This window comes from Amphiura filiformis, chromosome 8 (genome assembly GCF_039555335.1).
Source record: "Amphiura filiformis chromosome 8, Afil_fr2py, whole genome shotgun sequence".
NCBI classification, from domain to species: Eukaryota; Metazoa; Echinodermata; class Ophiuroidea; order Amphilepidida; family Amphiuridae; genus Amphiura; species Amphiura filiformis.
Window position 1 is genome coordinate 67,618,644 of NC_092635.1, and position 19,903 is coordinate 67,638,546.

Consider the following 19,903-nt stretch of genomic DNA (forward strand, 5'->3'; position numbering starts at 1 on the left):
CGTGCACTTCTCACTACCATGTCCATTTCATAGGGAGTATAAAACCGGGGACCATCATGGCTTCCATGCACACAGTGTATTGCTCAATGTAGTAAAGATAACCTTTGAGTTGGAGCAAATTTCTCAAAATTGGTAGTGATTAATGTTACCAAACTTATGCCATGATGAAATATAATAATTTTTGAAGATAAAATGTGCTGACCTTAAAAGATTGAACAATGTTTAAGACTACCGCTTTTCATTTGAAATAATGCACTTATTGTTCATCTCCTCTATGGAGATATTTTCCATGGCGGCCATCTATGATCATGCTTGAGGTTTCAACAAACAAACCATGGGTTTTGAGGTCTTATAGTTTTTGTTGTATGTCAACAAAATCGATTAAATTTTCAGGATGATCTTATTTTCATGTTGTTATAAGCAAATATAATGTTCCAGATAAGATAGTTAATAAATACATTAAGAAAAAGTACCTTAAAGTTGCACTTTCTGTTAGTATTCCTTTTTGGACTTTAACTCTTTAACATGTTCTAGCAGCCCTATATAAAACCGTGACACTCGAAAGGCCATATCTCTGGAATGAAACGTCCGATTAAGATTATTTAAACGCCAAAATGTTTCTTTCATCAATTCCCATCCAATAAGTTAGGTCTGAATCAATTTAAAAGTACTTCAATTTTTAGTGGACATGCCTACTAGTAGGGATGCCCACTCTCAATACAGTTTCCACTAGAACGATTTTTCATTTACTGTGTGCGTGCACTCACACACGTATTGTCTATGGAGAAACTGATCGATACAAGAAATCCCAGGCATGTTAAATGGCGTACATACTTGTTTTGATCCAAATGTAGGCCTATATCAGGGTGTTTCAAGAAATTCCTGATTCCACCAGAAAACATTCACCAAACTTTTTCCTGTTTGGTCAGTAAATAGAGAGGACCTTCCTGCATGAAGAGATCAACTTTTTTAATGAAAAATTTAATGAGATGAGAACTACAACAGGTTGAAGTGACACCATTCCGTGCATCAGGTGTTCAAACGCAATTATCTCCGAATTTGGAGTGAATCAGACAAGCAAACTTACATACTCATAAAATTTAACTATTTATGAAGACAAAATGTGTAGGATGTTAAGAAATTTAAGAATGTTTAAGCCTACCGCGGCCCATCTCAAATCATGCACTTCCCCGTGCACTTCTCACTACCATGTCCATTTCATAGGGAGTATAAAAACCGGGGACCATCATGGCTTCCATGCACACAGTGTATTGCTCAATGTAGTAAAGATAACCTTTGAGTTGGAGCAAATTTCTCAAAATTGGTAGTGATTAATGTTACCAAACTTATGCCATGATGAAATATAATAATTTTTGAAGATAAAATGTGCTGACCTTAAAAGATTGAACAATGTTTAAGACTACCGCTTTTCATTTGAAATAATGCACTTATTGTTCATCTCCTCTATGGAGATATTTTCCATGGCGGCCATCTATGATCATGCTTGAGGTTTCAACAAACAAACCATGGGTTTTGAGGTTTTATAGTTTTTGTTGTATGTCAACAAAATCGATTAAATTTTCAGGATGATCTTATTTTCATGTTGTTATAAGCAAATATAATGTTCCAGATAAGATAGTTAATAAATTAAGAATGTTTAAGCCTACCGCGGCCCATCTCAAATCATGCACTTCCCCGTGCACTTCTCACTACCATGTCCATTTCATAGGGAGTATAAAAACCGGGGACCATCATGGCTTCCATGCACACAGTGTATTGCTCAATGTAGTAAAGATAACCTTTGAGTTGGAGCAAATTTCTCAAAATTGGTAGTGATTAATGTTACCAAACTTATGCCATGATGAAATATAATAATTTTTGAAGATAAAATGTGCTGACCTTAAAAGATTGAACAATGTTTAAGACTACCGCTTTTCATTTGAAATAATGCACTTATTGTTCATCTCCTCTATGGAGATATTTTCCATGGCGGCCATCTATGATCATGCTTGAGGTTTCAACAAACAAACCATGGGTTTTGAGGTTTTATAGTTTTTGTTGTATGTCAACAAAATCGATTAAATTTTCAGGATGATCTTATTTTCATGTTGTTATAAGCAAATATAATGTTCCAGATAAGATAGTTAATAAATACATTAAGAAAAAGTACCTTAAAGTTGCACTTTCTGTTAGTATTCCTTTTTGGACTTTAACTTTTTAACATGTTCTATAGCAGCCCTATATAAAACCGTGACACTCGAAAGGCCATATCTCTGGAATGAAACGTCCGATTAAGATTATTTAAACGCCAAAATGTTTCTTTCATCAATTCCCATCCAATAAGTTAGGTCTGAATCAATTTAAAAGTACTTCAATTTTTAGTGGACATGCCTACTACTAGTAAGTTGAATATTCCCCAAACTTTCCCGTAAGAGACAAAGTAAATTAACTCAGTACTGGGCAATCGATTGGTTATATTAAAGGACTTATACACTTTTTTTAATTCCATGACAGGTCACATTGTGACCTATTTACCGGGCAGGTTGGAAATGTCGGCTGTAAATGGTACAAGGCAAACAAACACTTCAAAAGCAATACAGCTTCAATATCAGTTTCTTGATGTGAGAGAAGACACTTACACTTTATTATCCGCGTTAAGATATTATCATTCAGAGGAAAGGCTCTTGCTAGCCTTATTAAATTTCTTAAGTAGCCATGACAAAAAAATCTTCCCGGACAAAAAGAGAGGATCATTTACTACAACCTTTAACTTGAATTTTTCTTGATCTTTCAGATCTGTATCTAAATACAATTCATTCCGGTTTGGACTGAACGCCTTGTCAGTCTATATTGTAGTAAAGAATCATGTGGCCTGATACTAATACATTAAAGGTTTAGTCCTCTTAGTGTTATATTTCTTTTAATTATAGCCGTTATGTGGAAATGTGAAAGAAATATCACAAATCAGTTAAATTCTACTTTAACTTTGCATTCAATTCTGCTCTTTTTTGTTGAAAATTCACTACAAGTAAATTTGCCAGTTTCACATTAGAAAATGAATTAGGAGAAAACCTGATGATAATTACAAACACTTGCTGAGCAGGAAGACCTTCCCTCCGATAAGCTGATTATCTATTTGTTTTCATGAATTGGAAGACATTCTTTGATGTATTACTGAACTCAATCATCTGAAATTACTGGAGCGTGAACCACCCAGGCTGGTGGCTCAGCATAGTATTTCATTAACAGAAGATTTTCTCCAAATTCGTTTCCTAATGATCTCATAATGGTACCGTTATTCATTCATTCATTCATTCATTCATTCATTCAAATTTTCAATAGTCTATTGTATTGCTTGATGCTTTCTTTAGAATATCCCATGGAGAAAAAATTTCAGGTGTATAGTCTCCGTTCCCAACTCGTATTATAATATCCCCTAGAGAACCCATCCTCAGGTGTATTGATAATATCCGTTCCCAACTCGTATCCTTGTCTCGGTTTAATTGCCTCACTCTCAATTCTTTGACAGTGTGTTTAAATGAACATAACACATCGCCAGCAGGCTCCCTGTGTTCAATGCCATATTTCTTAATCTTAAATCCGTTTTATATTGACTTGTAGAGCCCGTGTATTTCTTTAACCATGGTTCTAGCGGTTCAACTACCGATAATAACAGCTTACATAAGATAAACAGAAAGATACTTGGAAAGTCTATTCTCGTCGTGTCTTACATTTTCAAAGAACGCGTATTGGTGCGGATGACATTTTCTTATGTCCGTTGCTACACTTATATTGATTTATAAGCAGAGCAAAACTTGAAATCTGAAGAAGAGCTACGCATTTTGCGGAAATATCTGCGCAGAAATACACTTTCTGCACTGTCCAATCGAGTGTCCGGATTTTCCCGCAAAAAATTTCCGCTAAAAGTTTAAGGAAAACCCGGGAGGAAAACAAACAATATCCTATTGTTTTAATAATATCCATACAATGTCCTATGCTAGCACGATTATTATCACATTTAATTTGCTCTCAACTTATTAAAACCGTTAATGAAATTCGTTTATTAACCCAAGTTTAATAAGAATACTCGAAGTGCATATTTCGATTATGTCGTCTGCCCGTACGGTCACAAGAATTGCAAACATGTTCATCTGTCAGGACGCAGTTCCTTTATCCGTGTTGGGGTCAACCAATAAGCTATGACTGTTAAATAGAGGTCACTGAACCACGTTATTAGAACGAGACCATTTTGACTTATTAGCCTTTGGCATACAATCATGGCTTCGTTGATTAACTTTACCTAGCTACTAATAAGTTAATTAAGCTAATGTTCCCGTAAGAGACAAGGTAAATGAACTCATCAGTATCCCACTTAAAATCCACACTGCCCCTGTGGAAGATATTGGAAATATCTTCCACAGGGGGAGTTTGAATTTCAAATGGAATGAACACATTAGGTAGCTCCATTTGAATTTCATACACCCTCTGAGAAAGATTCAACCTGAATCTTCCACTGAGGAAGGGTGAGTTTCAAATGGAGCTGCCAAATGTGTTCATTCCATTTGAAATTCATACTTCCCCAGTGAAAGATATTTCCAAAAGCTTCCAGGGTAGTGTGGATTTTAAATGGAATAGCGCAATTATATTGATCAGTTGTATTAAAGGACTTGTACATCTTCCTACGAGCATGACCTATTTCAGGGCAGTTTGTTTTAAAACTCCCGCCACATCACAATAAGGCTAGACTACCCCGTAGTCCACTTGCCCATTGGGCATACTCTGGATATTGTATTTAAGCTTAAAACTCTGATTTAATTAATGTGTGCACAATTGATAGATTTTCACATCTGATCTTTTCAGTCACCCTACTCCCTCTCTTTGTTAGCTTCCCAAGTAAGTAGACTACTGACTTTGCCTTGCGGTTAAGATTTTTAACACGGGACTCTATGGAGAGAAAATTGGCCATGATGTAATGCATCTTTAAATGGATCTGCCTTGTGATTGGTCGCCCATATCTCACTATGGTTTAAATCTTCTGGGCCCGCGCCATTACCATTAACTACACCGTACACAACTGTCTGTGGTATTTGCGGAACTTTTGTGTTGACGCGAAAGTTAATCTCTCATCAAACATCTAGCGCGTACTTGTGGTTAATGGACTGATAAACAAGTATGCTTGACAGTGTGTTTTTAGAGAGCAAAGTCTTACAATTCAAAGTCCATAGTCGAATTTTCGGGGTTCGCTATCAATAAACTGGTAGATTCCAAAATCAGAATTGTTCAGTATTAAAGTGAGCCATTATAATTATGCAAGATAATGTTGCATTCATTCAATTACTTTTATTGTCACTAATCATCTGATATTTTTAACTCTTTATGACCATTTTACTATTGAATACTTTAATTTTAATAAACATCAGTATAATTTTGAGTTCAACGAAATGGGTTCATCATGACTAATAATAAATAACATATTTTTAATAAAATTCGACTATGGCATAGTCTACAATAAGGCGGGAGTGGTTGCATGGCGTTCACTTGCCTTTGAGGGTGATTCGAGTACATTAAACTTTTATTTAAGAATATTACGTTTTCTTTTAATTCATGAAATTGCAGCCGTTATGTGAAAATGTGAAAGAAAATATTGAAAGGGAATTGAATTCTGCTTCAACTACTTTATTGGACCTGGTAATACGAGTATATTTGCCATTCATTTTATGATTCCCTGTTATCATTAATCCATTGAAATTTTGAATAGTATTATAATATCCCCTGGAGAACCCATCCTCAGGTGTATTGATAATATCCGTTCCCAACTCGTATCCTTGTCTCGGTTTAATTGTCTCACTCTCAATTCTTTGACAGTGTGTTTAAATGAACATAACACATCGCCAGGAGGCTCCTAGTGGTCAATGTTATCTAACTTCATCTAAAGAACATTTTACATTAACTTGTAGAGGCAATGTATTACTTTAACCATGGCTCTAGCCGTTCAACTACTCTATCCTCATCGCAGTGTCATTATATATATAATACATTTTCAGAGAACACGTATTAGTTCTATATACTATGGTTTCATATTCCGTTGCTATATTTGTATTGATTTACGAGGTATTAGAAGCAAAGAGCACTCGAAATTTGATAGAGAGTTACGTATTTGCGGAAATTGCAACAACGTATGCAACTACAAAAAAAACGTAATGTACGTTTTAAATAAAAGTCTGCATAAAAAGTAACTCAGCTGTTATAAATACGCCTATAGATTCAGAACTAATAATTGTTTTCACAATATTTCAACATAGAGAGAAGGATGATTTATTTACACGTATTTTGATACCCCATTCGTCAAATGTCGTTCAAAATTAACAACACAGTAGTGCTTTTACAGAAAAATACACGAATTTAAAAGTTGCTGTTTACAGCGATCAATGGTTATAATGCCAGCACTGGAACACGTAAAGCCCGCCATTATCTTCGCGCTTACTTCAAATCAATACAAATAACTGCAACTTTTAAATTGGGGTATTTTTCTTTCAAAACACTGCTGTATTGTCAATATTGAACAAAATTGTACAGATGGGGTATCAAAATGCGCATAAATAAATCATCCTTCTTTTATGTTGAAATATTGTGAAAACGATTATTAGTTCTGAATCTATAGGCGTATTTATAACAGCTGAGTTACTTTTTGTGCAGACTTTAGTTGCGTACGTGGGTTGAAGTTTTTGTTTGATTTTTCTAGTAGATATTTGCTTTTACAACGTATTGCAAGCAAGGGGTATTTGAAATGTATTTTATGATAGACTTCTGTACTTAAGGATATGTAATGTGTCCCACACCAGCCAAATATATCTAACTATATTGTTTTTGTAAAAGTAAGAATTACAAAATTTATTGAAAGAGGCAAATATTATCACCGTAAATGATAGCTTGTATTGAGAGTTTACGTTTTAAAGCTATGCCCCGTCTGTATAATTAAAACGGATTATTATAGATGAGGTGACCTCAATGTTTATCAACAAAGGCAAGGGACTGGTATCATCTTTATGCTTGAATGAACCCCATGCAACCACTACACTGTTTAATAGTCTTATTGTGATGTGGCGGGAGTTTTAAAAACACGAGCCCTGAACAAAATATGATGCGCGCGCATACTGCCAGGCAAAAAATAAAGGGAAATTGTGATGATGCGTGCGCATACTGTCAGGCATTGACGTCAGAAGTCACATCATCTATAGAGAAGATCGTTTACTGAAATCTTTAACTTGAAATCTCTTGCTATTTCAGAGCTTTATGTAAATATAATGCATTCCGGATTACGCTGAATGCCTTGTCAGTCTATTCTGTAGCAATTTTATTCGAGGACATTGATATTTTACATAAGAGACAAATAAACATCTCAAAAAAGTAACTACCCCCCCTTAAATAATGGTCATTATTCAAAAATATTGAATTTTTTATGGGGCTATTGTATTACAAATCTGTAAAATGCGTTGGAAGCAGAGCTTATTTCTGCGCATTTTGACACCTCATTTGATACGATACACTGCAAAAACAAGTGTTTATATTTAAACACCATATTGTGTTTATTAGAGCAACATTTAATAAACACATAATTCATGTTAATGGTCTAACACTAATGTTCATAAATTAACGCTTGGTGTTATATTACAAACATTAGTGTTTGTAATATAACACCAAGTGTTAATTTATGAACATTAGTGTTAGACCATTAACATAGAATTAACATGAATTATGTGTTTATTAAGTGTTGCTCTAATAAACACAATATGGTGTTTAAATATAAACACTTGTTTTTGCAGTGTAGCCCAGATAACAATAAAACACCAGTCAATTTAATGTAGTGAGGTCCAGATTTGAAAGTTGCACAAAATGTGCAGAAATAAATTCTGCTTCCAACGCATTTTACACATTTGTAATACAATCACCCATTTTTGAATAATGGTCATTATTTAAGGGGGGTTAGTTACTTTTTTTGAGATGTTTACTTGGAAAGCATATAATCATCGCAGTCTTGCATTTTCAAAGAACACGTATAGTATTAGTTCTAAACATCTCAAAAAAAGTAACTAACCCCCCTTAAATAATGACCATTATTAAAAAATGGGAGATTGTATTACAAATCTGTAAAATGCGCTGGAAGCAGAATTTATTTCTGCGCATTTTGACACCTCATTTGTAGCAATTGTAAATATTGACGTCACAGCGTACATTTAAATCAATGTAACCCAAGATTTGAAAGTTGCAGTAAATTTTATTAATTTGTATTCAGTATAATGGAAGGAAATCTGTGTAATGATATCTGTGTGTTTTTGAATTGTTGTAAGTGCAACTTTCAAATCTGGACCTCACTACATTAAATTGACTGGTGTTTTATTGTTTCCTGGGCTATCGTATCAAATGAGGTGTCAAAATGCAAAATTTTACAGATTTGTAATACAATAGTCCGTTTTTGAATAATGGCCATTATTCAAAAGGGGTTGGTTACTGTTTTTTGAGATATTTATATAACATACTGTGGATGACATTATCTTATGTCTCACATAATGTCAATTGCTGTATTGATTTACCAGTATCAGAAGCAAAACGCACTTGAAATCTGAAGGAGATTAATGGGCAAATATACGTGATGTGCTATCACAGGCTTCTGTGAAATGAAGTTAAAGGACAAATTTAACATCAAAAGAGAAAAACCTTAATGTATGTTTCAAATAGTTCCGTTTATTCGTTTTTTACTATTAGACTTTGCTTTTAGAACCTATTACAAGCAAAGTATTTGAAATCTCAGAGTAAGAGAATTGTATGTATTCATAAAATTTAGCCTCAAAGTGAAAGTATTGCGCTCTGGATATCACTTTTTTCACTAAAGTAGTAACTTTGTCATTTGAGCCATCTTATAGGAATATAGGATTTGAACCAGATGTTGAGAGTCAGATGGTGCCGGTTCGAATCCCACTTCAGCCCAATTTCCTTTGCTCCACTCATTCATTTAATATTGCTACCAGAATCACTTATAATTGTTTACTGTAAATTTAAAGCTATTTCAAAACCCTTGCCTTATATATATAATGTTTTTAAAAGGTCATGTCATTCGTGTTTTTATACGTATAGCTTGTCATTTATGTGCAACTAATATTCTACTTTGTCCATTTAATACTCTACAGAATACCTCAAAGACGGTTTAGACAGATACATGTCACGTTTACCCAAAGTACGAATCATCCGATTACAAAGGAGAGAGGGTTTAATACGAGCTCGTATACGAGGGGCCGACCAGGCCCGAGGCCAAGTGTTAACGTTCCTCGATTCACACGTAGAATGTAATGTTGGGTGGCTAGAGCCGTTATTGCAACGTATCTGGGACGATCGGAGGAACGTTGTATGTCCAACGATTGATGGAATCGATGCGGATTCTTTTTCGTAAGTTTTAGCGTAGATTTTACATTCATCATTTTTATTTTCATTCAAATCAACATACAAAATATATATAAAAGACTCAAAATTTGAATGAGGAGATGCTCAAAAGGCCCAAAGGCCTGAAGCGAGCACCCCCTTACACTGCCTTACACAGCCTTACATTCTGTATACTTGTATAGTAAATATCATTAACTCATCATGTATTTCGCATGTGATCCCCTCCTCCGCATCAGTTACTGAAGTCGCATGCACATTTAGACAAATTGGACTCTTTCGTGTCATAAATAGATTGTGCTGTAATGTCACTCGGAAAACATTTTATCAGAAATTGACTCCAAATTTGCTTGTATATCTCAATTAGTATGTTGGTAATGACAACACAAAACAGAGTAAGAAGGCTGATATGAAGTGCCAAGAAACGGCATACTAACTAATATTGTTGGGAGTCAGGTTTAAGAAAATGCGATATTTGATAGTAGCATGATTAAGGGCCAATTATGAAATACCCATCATATATTATCTACATATTTTTGACAGTTAATAAAACGAGCTCAGCTATATAGCACTAGCTAACTAGACCTATATATATCATTATAATTAAAGTCATCATTGGTGATAATTTCCATATTCTGTTTTGGACTTTGTACAGTTATGATGGTGCAGCAAGAGACATCGTGGGATCCTTCACGTGGGATTTACAGTTTCGTTGGCAAGGTCTTCCTGCTGCAGAACGTGAAAGACGCGCAGGCGACGACTCAAAACCAATGCGGTAAGGATTTGAGATTGCAGATATTTTTTGATTAAGTTCAAACTTCTGCATTCCTCAATGGTGTATTTGAAATTACTTAATGCCTGGCAGTATGCGCACACATTATCACAATTTCCATGGTGTTTTGCCTGGCAGTATGCGCCCGCATCATATTTTGTTCAGGGCTCATGTTTTTAAAACTCCCGCCACATCACAATAAGACTATTGAACAGTGTAGTGGTTGCATGGAGTTCACTCAAGCATATCGATATACCAGTCCCTTGCCTTTGTTGATAAACATTGAGTTAAACATTTTTCAACTTTTGAAAAATAAAACCACTAAAAGTCACATTCCATCCCAATTTATCGTTCATATTGCGTCCTTTATCATGTTTATGATAGCACAGTGGATGGATTAACCTGTATTTTTTGTACATAATGTACATTGAGGGGATTATATTACTGTTATTATCTCTACACTTTACCGTAGTCCGAGTGTTCAGTTACAAAGAGATCAATAATACCAGGTTAATTCTGTTCCCTATTTTGGACAATGGTCGAGGCCCCTTAACATCCACGTTCGCTTGGAGCTTTTAAGTTGGTATCATCTGCTGAAGGACCGTTCTATATTATCAATGTTTACGCCAAGTGGATTGAGGGGTATCCGAAATTGTTGGGGTCTTGAGAGGGAATGTGAATTTTTCATTTCAATCATAATTATGGGAAAGTGTTTTAAGTTTAAATGAATAAAATTCAGAAAAGAAGGAAGAACCCCGTCAAATCAGTAAAGTCGCAATAAAAGTATTGAAATAAGAGACATAATATCAAAAAATATTTTCGATGAATTTACGCCGCCAATTCTTTACGATTTGAAGCTTTGCTATTTTTTGACCTGTATTCGTCTTATAGTAAATTATGTGGAGATTTAACAAAACAAAACCTGGAACATGGAGAGATGAATAAACATCCCAGTGGCTAAGAGGCACTTCTGCCTTACTCATGTTCAAATACTTGGAACTATACTTTAGTATTAGGAAACTGTACTTTCTGAAACACACACACAAAAGAGCCTGTGTGAACAAAATTATCAATATAGGCAGTTGGAGTTGGAGTATTTTTTTTTCCGCGTGGGACTGACACAATAAATACGAAGCGCTTTCCTCTGACTGAAAAACGTATGATTTAGAATAGAATGCTGGATGAAATAGCAGAATTTGACCGAGTCGAATATTGTATTGAATATCGCTTTCCCTCTGCGATTAGAGCTATAAGGATTAGGATTTGGTTTAGCATTAACAAGAACGATCTTACCCTTGATTCTTCAAGATTTAAGTAATGTTGAGAGTGTATAAAAAGTGTTAAGCACTATAGCTTTTACATTAAGCAATAGCTTAAAAGCTATTGCTTAACACTATACATTCTCAACATTACTTAAATTCGATTGAGTTAAATGACCTGTAATTTTAAGATCAAAATACTATAACTATCATATTTACGGTACCCTATATGAAAATATCCTCGTTAACATGATTAGCCTAACAGTAATTTCACGGAACTGTTAAACGCGTTGTTGAGTATGAGTTTTTATACCCAACCCATTCAAACATGTCAAAGGTCATTCTATGAAAGTACAAACATATCAGGGTTGTGCGCCTTAGTAGTCGAAGATTCAATAGTAAAATTAATATTTGCAAAATGTGTATATCAACAAGTTATAGTATTTCTGCGAGTACGCCATCGGTTATCACAGTACCAGTGCAGCCGGTCACTGCGTGAGTGGTGAACATTTCGTCAGATGTGTCTCTAACTTCATTCAGTCCTAATGAAGTCAGAGATACATCTGACGAAAGCTCGACCACTCACACAGTGACCGGCTGCACCGGTATAGTGATAACCGTTGGCGTACTCGCAGAAATACTATAACGTATACGCTGGCGACGTTACGTAATTAATCGGATTAGTTACCATAGCAATAGGTGAACACAATTTTGAACTTATCGCGCTGCACTGCAAGCAGGTTACACTCATCAGTCATCACCTGTGCATGTCTGCAATCATAGATTGAATACAATACAGGTCTTTTCAAAGATACTAATCTTACAGGTGCAAGTGATCAGCATGATATGGTTTAATGCAGAGGTACCGCGTGAACATATTACTGCAGCACGGTATATTCAAAAATTGTTTTCACCTATTGCTATGGTAGTTAATCCGATTATTATGTAACTTCACCAGCGTATAATGAATTAAAATGTTGTATATTGTTATCATGTTATTGTGTATATTTGAATGTTTGTTGTTTCCGTGCGATGGTGCTGAAATATCAAATTAACCCTAACTTGATGGCGTCATATTTGTATCATATACTTGTTTTTAGGACTCCGGCAATGGCTGGCGGCCTCTTTTCAATTGATAAAGATTATTTCTATGAACTGGGAACATACGATCCTGGATTCGATATATGGGGAGCAGAAAACTTAGAATTATCATTTAAGGTGAGAAAAATAATTCTAAGCTGGTTATTAAATTTAAATCCCGTAGTGTAGTATCGTATTGTACAACTAAATCATGTTATGTCAGGCTTATGTGGAATGGGTGAAGCATATCACATTTCACATATTATATTGTATCACGCAATGACATGGTTGTGCTTTCCTGACATGCCTGACAATTGAATACATGAATACAAAACCCACCCAAGTCCATTTTGAGAGAAAAACCTGTGTATCATTTTAATTCCTTCAGTTATATTTACCTGGTCAATATGGTAAGTTTTACTTGCAAATTAGTGGGTTAAACTGTATTAAGTATGACGATTAGCATTTTAGGGACTTCGTGGGGTTCATTTTAAATTCTGGACTTAGGTGGGTTTTTTAATCATATGGAATGAGATTACCACTAGTAAGATAATACAAAATAAAGCACACAGGTATGTATAATGTTGATAAGCATTCTGCCATGTAATATAAACCACACACTTTCCTTTATTAAACCCATTTTTTTCTTCAAAAGTCTTCTCCAGCAATGAATGTGTTACAAGCGGACTTTTATACATACTGGATTTCAATCAATGTGTTACAAGACTCAAATAATGGACTTTTCTAGAATAAACCTTTTTTTTTCAAAAAGCCACTCTCCAGCAATGAATGTGTTACAAGTGGACTTGGGTTGGGTTGTTCTTTTATACATACTGGATTTTAATCAATATGTTACAAGACTCAAATCATGGGATTGGGTGGTTCTTTGATACATGCTTTTTTTCACATGCTCAATGACACAGAGGATTGTTCTTTCATACATAGGACAGGCCTATGTATAGCAACAATTTCCCATGCTTAACTCAATTTGGCCAAAGTATGGACTTGGGTGGGTTTTGTATTCATATATTCAATTGTCTTGATAAATCAGAACACTGACTCCTGACGTTCAAATATAGGCCACTTATCTAAGAGATATAGGTATAAAGATATGAAGAAGCCACTTCGAAACTGTTATCTGCATGTCTAGTTGTATTGGAACCGTCACTTTTAAAAGGCCTCAAAGTTGTCCCAATATCACCATGCAGAGGTCACAAATTAAACGTGTTCCAAATTCATTCAAAACATTTATCGAATGATTGGTCTGTTCCTTCGGATCACAACAGTTTCAAGGTCATGTCGAGCTTGGTTTACAAATCAGGTTGATCTGATTTTCCTATTAATTGACATAAATTGCCTTCTATCCTAAGGGATTTAGGAAAAGAATAGTTTACACTGTCTGCAACAGTTACGAAAGTGGAAAATACTTGAAACAAAAGGAAAATAATATACTGCGCCAAGAAAGTATCCTTACACTTACAAAAATAATCACAATTTCAAGACTGAACCATATCGGGGTAAATTTGTTTTTGTAATAGATGCACTCTCTAATCCCGCACATTATGACACCACATTGAATTCAATGTGACATCCAGAAGTAAAGTTACAAGCAATTGAATAGACAAAAGTCCAGTTTTAAAAAGTGACAAATTGGCCTATACAAGGCGCAAAAAGAATCCAACAAGCGCAACAAAGAGACTACACAGTTTCTTCAAGCAGTATTAATTTCAGTTTTTACTTCTCTGTACTTTTCATAACTTTTGTCAGCTGTTTTGTTTCAGTTTTCATTTGTTCTTTTTGTTTTAAATTAAAGGCACACACAAATTAGACATTTACCACTCTTAAAGCAAATGTCTAGTCCGTGGAGTTTTAAATAGGACAGTGTGTCACTTTTAAAACTGAACCTTCGCCTAATCAAATGCTTGTAACTTTGCTTCTTGAAATCACATTGGATTCAATGGGGTGTCAAAATGTGCCGGATTAGATAGTGCATCTATTAAAAAAACAAATTTACCCCAATATGGTTCAGTTTTGAAATTGTGATTATTTTTCCAAGTGTAAGGATACTTTCTTGGCGCAGTATAGTTTGCACTATCAACAACATAATAGTTACGAAAATAGAAAATACTTGAAACAAACAATTATTTAATTCAGTTGCCATTTTTGACTTTAAATATTGTGCTCAGCTTATATCAAACTTGTAAATGTACCTCAATTTTAATGTGGTTGGGAATTTGGCTATATATTTGAAATTTAGATGTTATGTAAGTAGATAGGTAGATTCGTAAATAACCCAAAGTTCCTCCACTATACGCCGTAGAAGTGACGTAGTTAATCGAATTAACTACTATAGCAATAGATGAATACAATTTTGACTATACCGCCCTGCACTACAACGTTCACGCGGTACCGATGCATTGAACCATATGTCAAAGAAAGGCTGATCACTCGCACCTGTAAGATAAGAATCTTTGAAAAGAGCGGTATTGCATTCAATCTATGTTTGCTGACATACACAGGTGTTTAGTGCAATCTCGTCGTGCAGGGTGGTTTATTCAAATATTGTATTCATCTATTGCTATGGCAGTTAATCCGATTATGACGTCACTTCTACGGCGTATTGAAAGGGCAGACCTATTGCGAGAATTAAAAGTTGCATGTTCCATTTTATTTACCTTTATAGGTGTGGATGTGTGGCGGACAGCTTGAAATACTTCCATGTTCAAAGGTTGGACACGTATTCCGAAAAACACAACCGTACAAATTTCCGGAAGGCAACGTCAAGTAAGTCATATATAAGTTAGACCTACTAATGTCCCTTTTACTATGGGAATAGTAGATTTAATAACCCCTCCGCAAACCAATATTACCTGAGGACCACGCCGCCCAGGAACTATGCATGTTGGTTCACGGTTGATATTGATATTTGGAGGTCATTCACCGTAGAAATGATGATGTAATAGGATTAACTGCCATAGCAATATTTTAAAACAATTTTTGGATATATCGTCCTGTACTACAAACAGGTTGCACCTATCACCTGCGTATGTCTGCAATCACAGATTGAATGCAATACCGCTCTTTTCAAAGATACTAATCTTACAGGTGCGAGTGATCAGCATGATATGAGTATTCTATAGAATTACGATCCAGGTCTTTATCCATGTTGTTTGACATTATGTGGTTCAATGCAGAGGTACCGCGTGAACCTACTAGTAAAGTGCGATATATTCAAAAATTGTTTTAACCTGTTGCTATGGTTGTTAATCCTGTTACATCATCACTTCTACGGCGAATAGACTTCTTCTTCAACTTCTTTTTATATTCTTCTTCATCTGATCGTTTCTCATGTATCTTTTCAACCCGGTCTAATTTTAAACCTTTTCCAAATATGTGTCGTTCGACATGCTCGATAAGTTTTGAACCGTTACTATTTTTGAAAATGTGTTATCGGAAATCTGGCTACGCATCAGCTGGGATTGTTTAGGAAGACGATAGTGTGTATTTTGGTGTTTTAAATGTTGCTAAACATGATCATAAGATGTAATTTACACACAAGTAGCACTTGAATTCACAAGAGCATTTTGAAATCGGGGAAATAGTAAATAATTATGCGTTCAATCCCTCGTCGTGTAGATATCAGATTCTATACTTAGAAGAGATATACATAAATCGTGGCCAATGGGCACTTTTGCTTTTTAATGAAAACAGAATTTGTATATTATTCAGTAGTGTATATCTGTTTCATTGATTCATAATTATATCAAATATTGGTAGCTTTTAGGGGGTATGTATGCTGTATGCATAATTGTGTACCTTGCGATTGCTGAGGATATTGAGTGGAGTCGATTCTAGCAGATCAGAAGAAATGTTTGACACCGATTTTAGTGCATTAATTTGACATCATTTATAATTTGGTAAAAAATTACAAATACGGTATAAAATATTCAACTACAAGTATTTGTTTTCTGGAATAGTGGGCTTACCGATGTTTACCGTAATAAGGACAGCAGCGGGATATTTTTTTCGGGTTTTTGTCCACTTCATTTGAAATAAATAGCCAATACAACAAGGCAGGCCGTAGCCAGTGGGGTGGGGAAGAGGAAAGACTCCGGGAGAAAATAAAATGAAACCCTCAAAATTGTCATGGCGGCACCTTAACATGATAAGCTGCCGCCGACAAATATGATGCAATCAATAAAATAGTTCTTATGTACCTCACGATTGCGGAAGAGTATTAAGGGATGAATTCAAAACTCGACCGGTGGTGACCGCCGGTTCCGTCCGGTTTCCATTGTTTGGAACAATAAAAAGTGATTAAAAACCGGACGGAACCGGATGGAACCGGACGGAATCGGCGATCAACCGCCGGTCGAGGTTTGATTTCATCCTAGACATTTAGCCAATTTGTTTCATTTTTCATTTTTTTTTATTTCACTCTCTAGAACATTCCTTCGCAACACTCAGCGAATGGTTGAAGTCTGGTTAGACCCCGAATACAAACAGATCTTTTACAAAATGCGACCTGAATTATTGGGGAAACCATTTGGTAACATTGAAGAACGAATACTATTGAAACAGAAACTAGGATGTCATAACTTTAAATGGTACCTTGAGAACGTCTTCCCTTCCTTACAAGTTCCAGATACAAAATTCAGGGCTTCCGGCGAGGTAAGTTTGTGATGCTTTTATTAACCCGTGAATTAACCTAAATATTCTTATTCGAGTTAGCTGTCTGTTCCGGTGGGTGGGGTATACACTATGGACCACAATGACCTCATCCCCATGGCATAGTCCAGTAACCTCAATTAAACAATCATAGTACAAAATTTGACCTCAAGTTGCAGATTATGAGTTTTTGTACCCAAAGTATCAAAGGTCATTCAATGAATGTATGAATGTATTGGGGATAAAGAACTGTGCACTATTAGATGAGAATGTTTTGGATCCTAGTGATACTTGTTCTAAAAAAGGAAAATAAATCCAGCCAACAATTTAAGTTGTTACAACGTCGTATAAAAGTAATCTACGTTATACTAAGGTTGTCATCTACGTTGTAAATACGTAAATTTGTGAACTCGTATTTGTGTTGTGACAACGTTATTTTCGACTTTGATTTTCGTCATTATGACATTGTTTTGACGCCAAGTTGTTAACGTATTATTCAAATGTTGTTATACAACGTTCGACGGGACTTAAGGGACGTTTGAATAATACGTTCACAACTTGACGTCGAAACAACGTCCGAAAATCAACTTCGAAAATAATCTTGTTACAACACGATTATGAGTTCACAAATTTATGTATTTACAACTTTTCTCTCTTGCAAATAATGTTGAAAACGTTTTATGCCGCATAAAGTGTAAATTTACGTACTTTTGATTTTTTTCTTCTCAAAAGTGGGGGGGAGGGGGCAAACTGTGTGGGGGGGAAGAAATATATTGTGAGAAAATGCCCCCTTCCCCCCCCCCCCTAGCGCCGTCACTGATGAATACACTCTAGCTCATAAAAAAACAACCAAAAACGAACCTGTGACAACTCTTAAACTTAGGTGAACTTAAGGGAAATGTCATTTTGTCAGCTTCGACACAAACTTTTCCTTTACCTAATATAGACACACGTCATCAAAACAAGTTTGATTCATCCCAGATACATCGGGAAATTGAAATCTAATTCACTCAGGTGAAATATACTTATTAACTAATTTCTGGTCTGCGATTTCTCTAATTCATGATGACAATTTGGCAACATAAAAATACAAATTGTTCCAGTTCGTGTAACTTGTTTCTATGTGTTTCCATTGAATGAACGTGTTACAGGGAAAGGTTGTTACCACAAAAAAATACAGAGCTCGTGCAGTGTTGAGTCGGCGGCAGAAATTAAATTTAAGGGGGTACCGGTACTATACGGGTGAAATGAAGTCAGAAGGCACGTTCTTTAATATACAAACTTACGTATTTACTCCAAAATAAGAACTTCCTGGGCTTTTCCCATTTGGTTTATGGCAGTTATTTTGGGGACATTGAGGAAATTACCGTAGGTCCCCGCACCCACTGCATCCTGTGCGCATGGAGATAGCGCTGCCTTCATGGGAAAAAAGGTAGATCCCGTGAAATCTATGACACTCGCAAGCAATAGTTGGGCAGAAAGATATGATCTCCATGCACCCCTTATATTTTTTTAGCTTTCTTTTTTGTAATCCTCAAGGTGTCTAGTAAAGGAATTTTGATGATCCCATCACAAAATATTGTCCTAGATTCTGAATTAGTATAGACTTAGAGATATAGAAAACACACACAAAAGTTTTTTAAAAAAACGTTTTACGGACGCTACTTACAGGGTTTGGGCTTAGCCACCAAACTGGATGGTGTCCATGGGGATCTCATTTTCCTACTATGGTACCGCTACTGCGATTTGTCCTCCGAATAAGAAAACAAACTCCCGGACAAACTTCTGAAATTAAAGTAATTCTGGCGTTTTTTTACACATTATGAAGAGCTTAGTTGCAATTTCCCTTACATCGCGCCTTTTGTGGATTAATCAATTTACCCCTTTTCTAGAAACCACCTTTGCAATCAAATTCGAGCCCATTTTTTGTACTACGGTACTTGATGTAACTTGACTAATACTTTCAAAACCAAAAAGAAACACTGAAATTTCTCATTTACTTGTTTTATTACGAATCTTTAATTCAATTCGGCAAAATGCCATTTTTTGAGTATTTCCGAAGCTACAACTTTTGTTAATTAAAATAATTTGTTCAAACATAGTGACCCAAAAACAGTTTCTTTTGGTTTCAATCGGTAAAGAACATACAAGGCTACTATTATACATCAAAAAATTAAACAAAACTATTTTATATTCATTTTAAATTCAGATTTCCGGAAATTCTCCGGAAGGGAAGGTGGTATGAAGGTCAAACAACCACCAAAATGTGTATTTGTACCCACACTATAATGTCATGCCAATAATCCAGAGGTGGATGTAAGGGTTTTTGCAACTTAGCTCTTCATATAAACAAACAACAAATTGCATTCAAGACAGGTCATGAATTTACTACACATTACACTTTGTACTTATTTGGGACCGTTCAATATCTACGCCAGAGTGGGAGATTTGACAAAATGCGACAAAACATTGGGCTATTCCAGAAAATAATTGCACACCCCCTATAAAGGAGCACATTTTCAATAAAAGAAATGTATAGATTTCCAGGTTTACTGTTTGAAAACAACTGGAATTCCAGTTGCTAATGTTACTAGAAAAAGCTAAGCTTGGAAATGTAATAAAATGAATAAAAAATCACGGAATTGTCCAAAATTAATCCCTCAAATTCAGGATTTTTGATTGTGAACTATAT

At 35.3% G+C, this 19,903-nt stretch overlaps 1 protein-coding gene across 1 annotated transcript in view; it reads left to right on the plus strand.

Moving 5' to 3' along the window:
• LOC140159379 (polypeptide N-acetylgalactosaminyltransferase 13-like) overlaps positions 1-19,903 on the plus strand; it is a 54,539-nt gene that overhangs the window by 24,828 nt on the left and 9,808 nt on the right. The window contains exons 4-8 of the mRNA XM_072182833.1: positions 9,186-9,441; positions 10,088-10,207; positions 12,564-12,681; positions 15,227-15,327; positions 16,989-17,214. Coding sequence (XP_072038934.1) covers positions 9,186-9,441; positions 10,088-10,207; positions 12,564-12,681; positions 15,227-15,327; positions 16,989-17,214 — 821 coding nt within the window. The remainder of the gene's footprint in view (positions 1-9,185; positions 9,442-10,087; positions 10,208-12,563; positions 12,682-15,226; positions 15,328-16,988; positions 17,215-19,903) is intronic.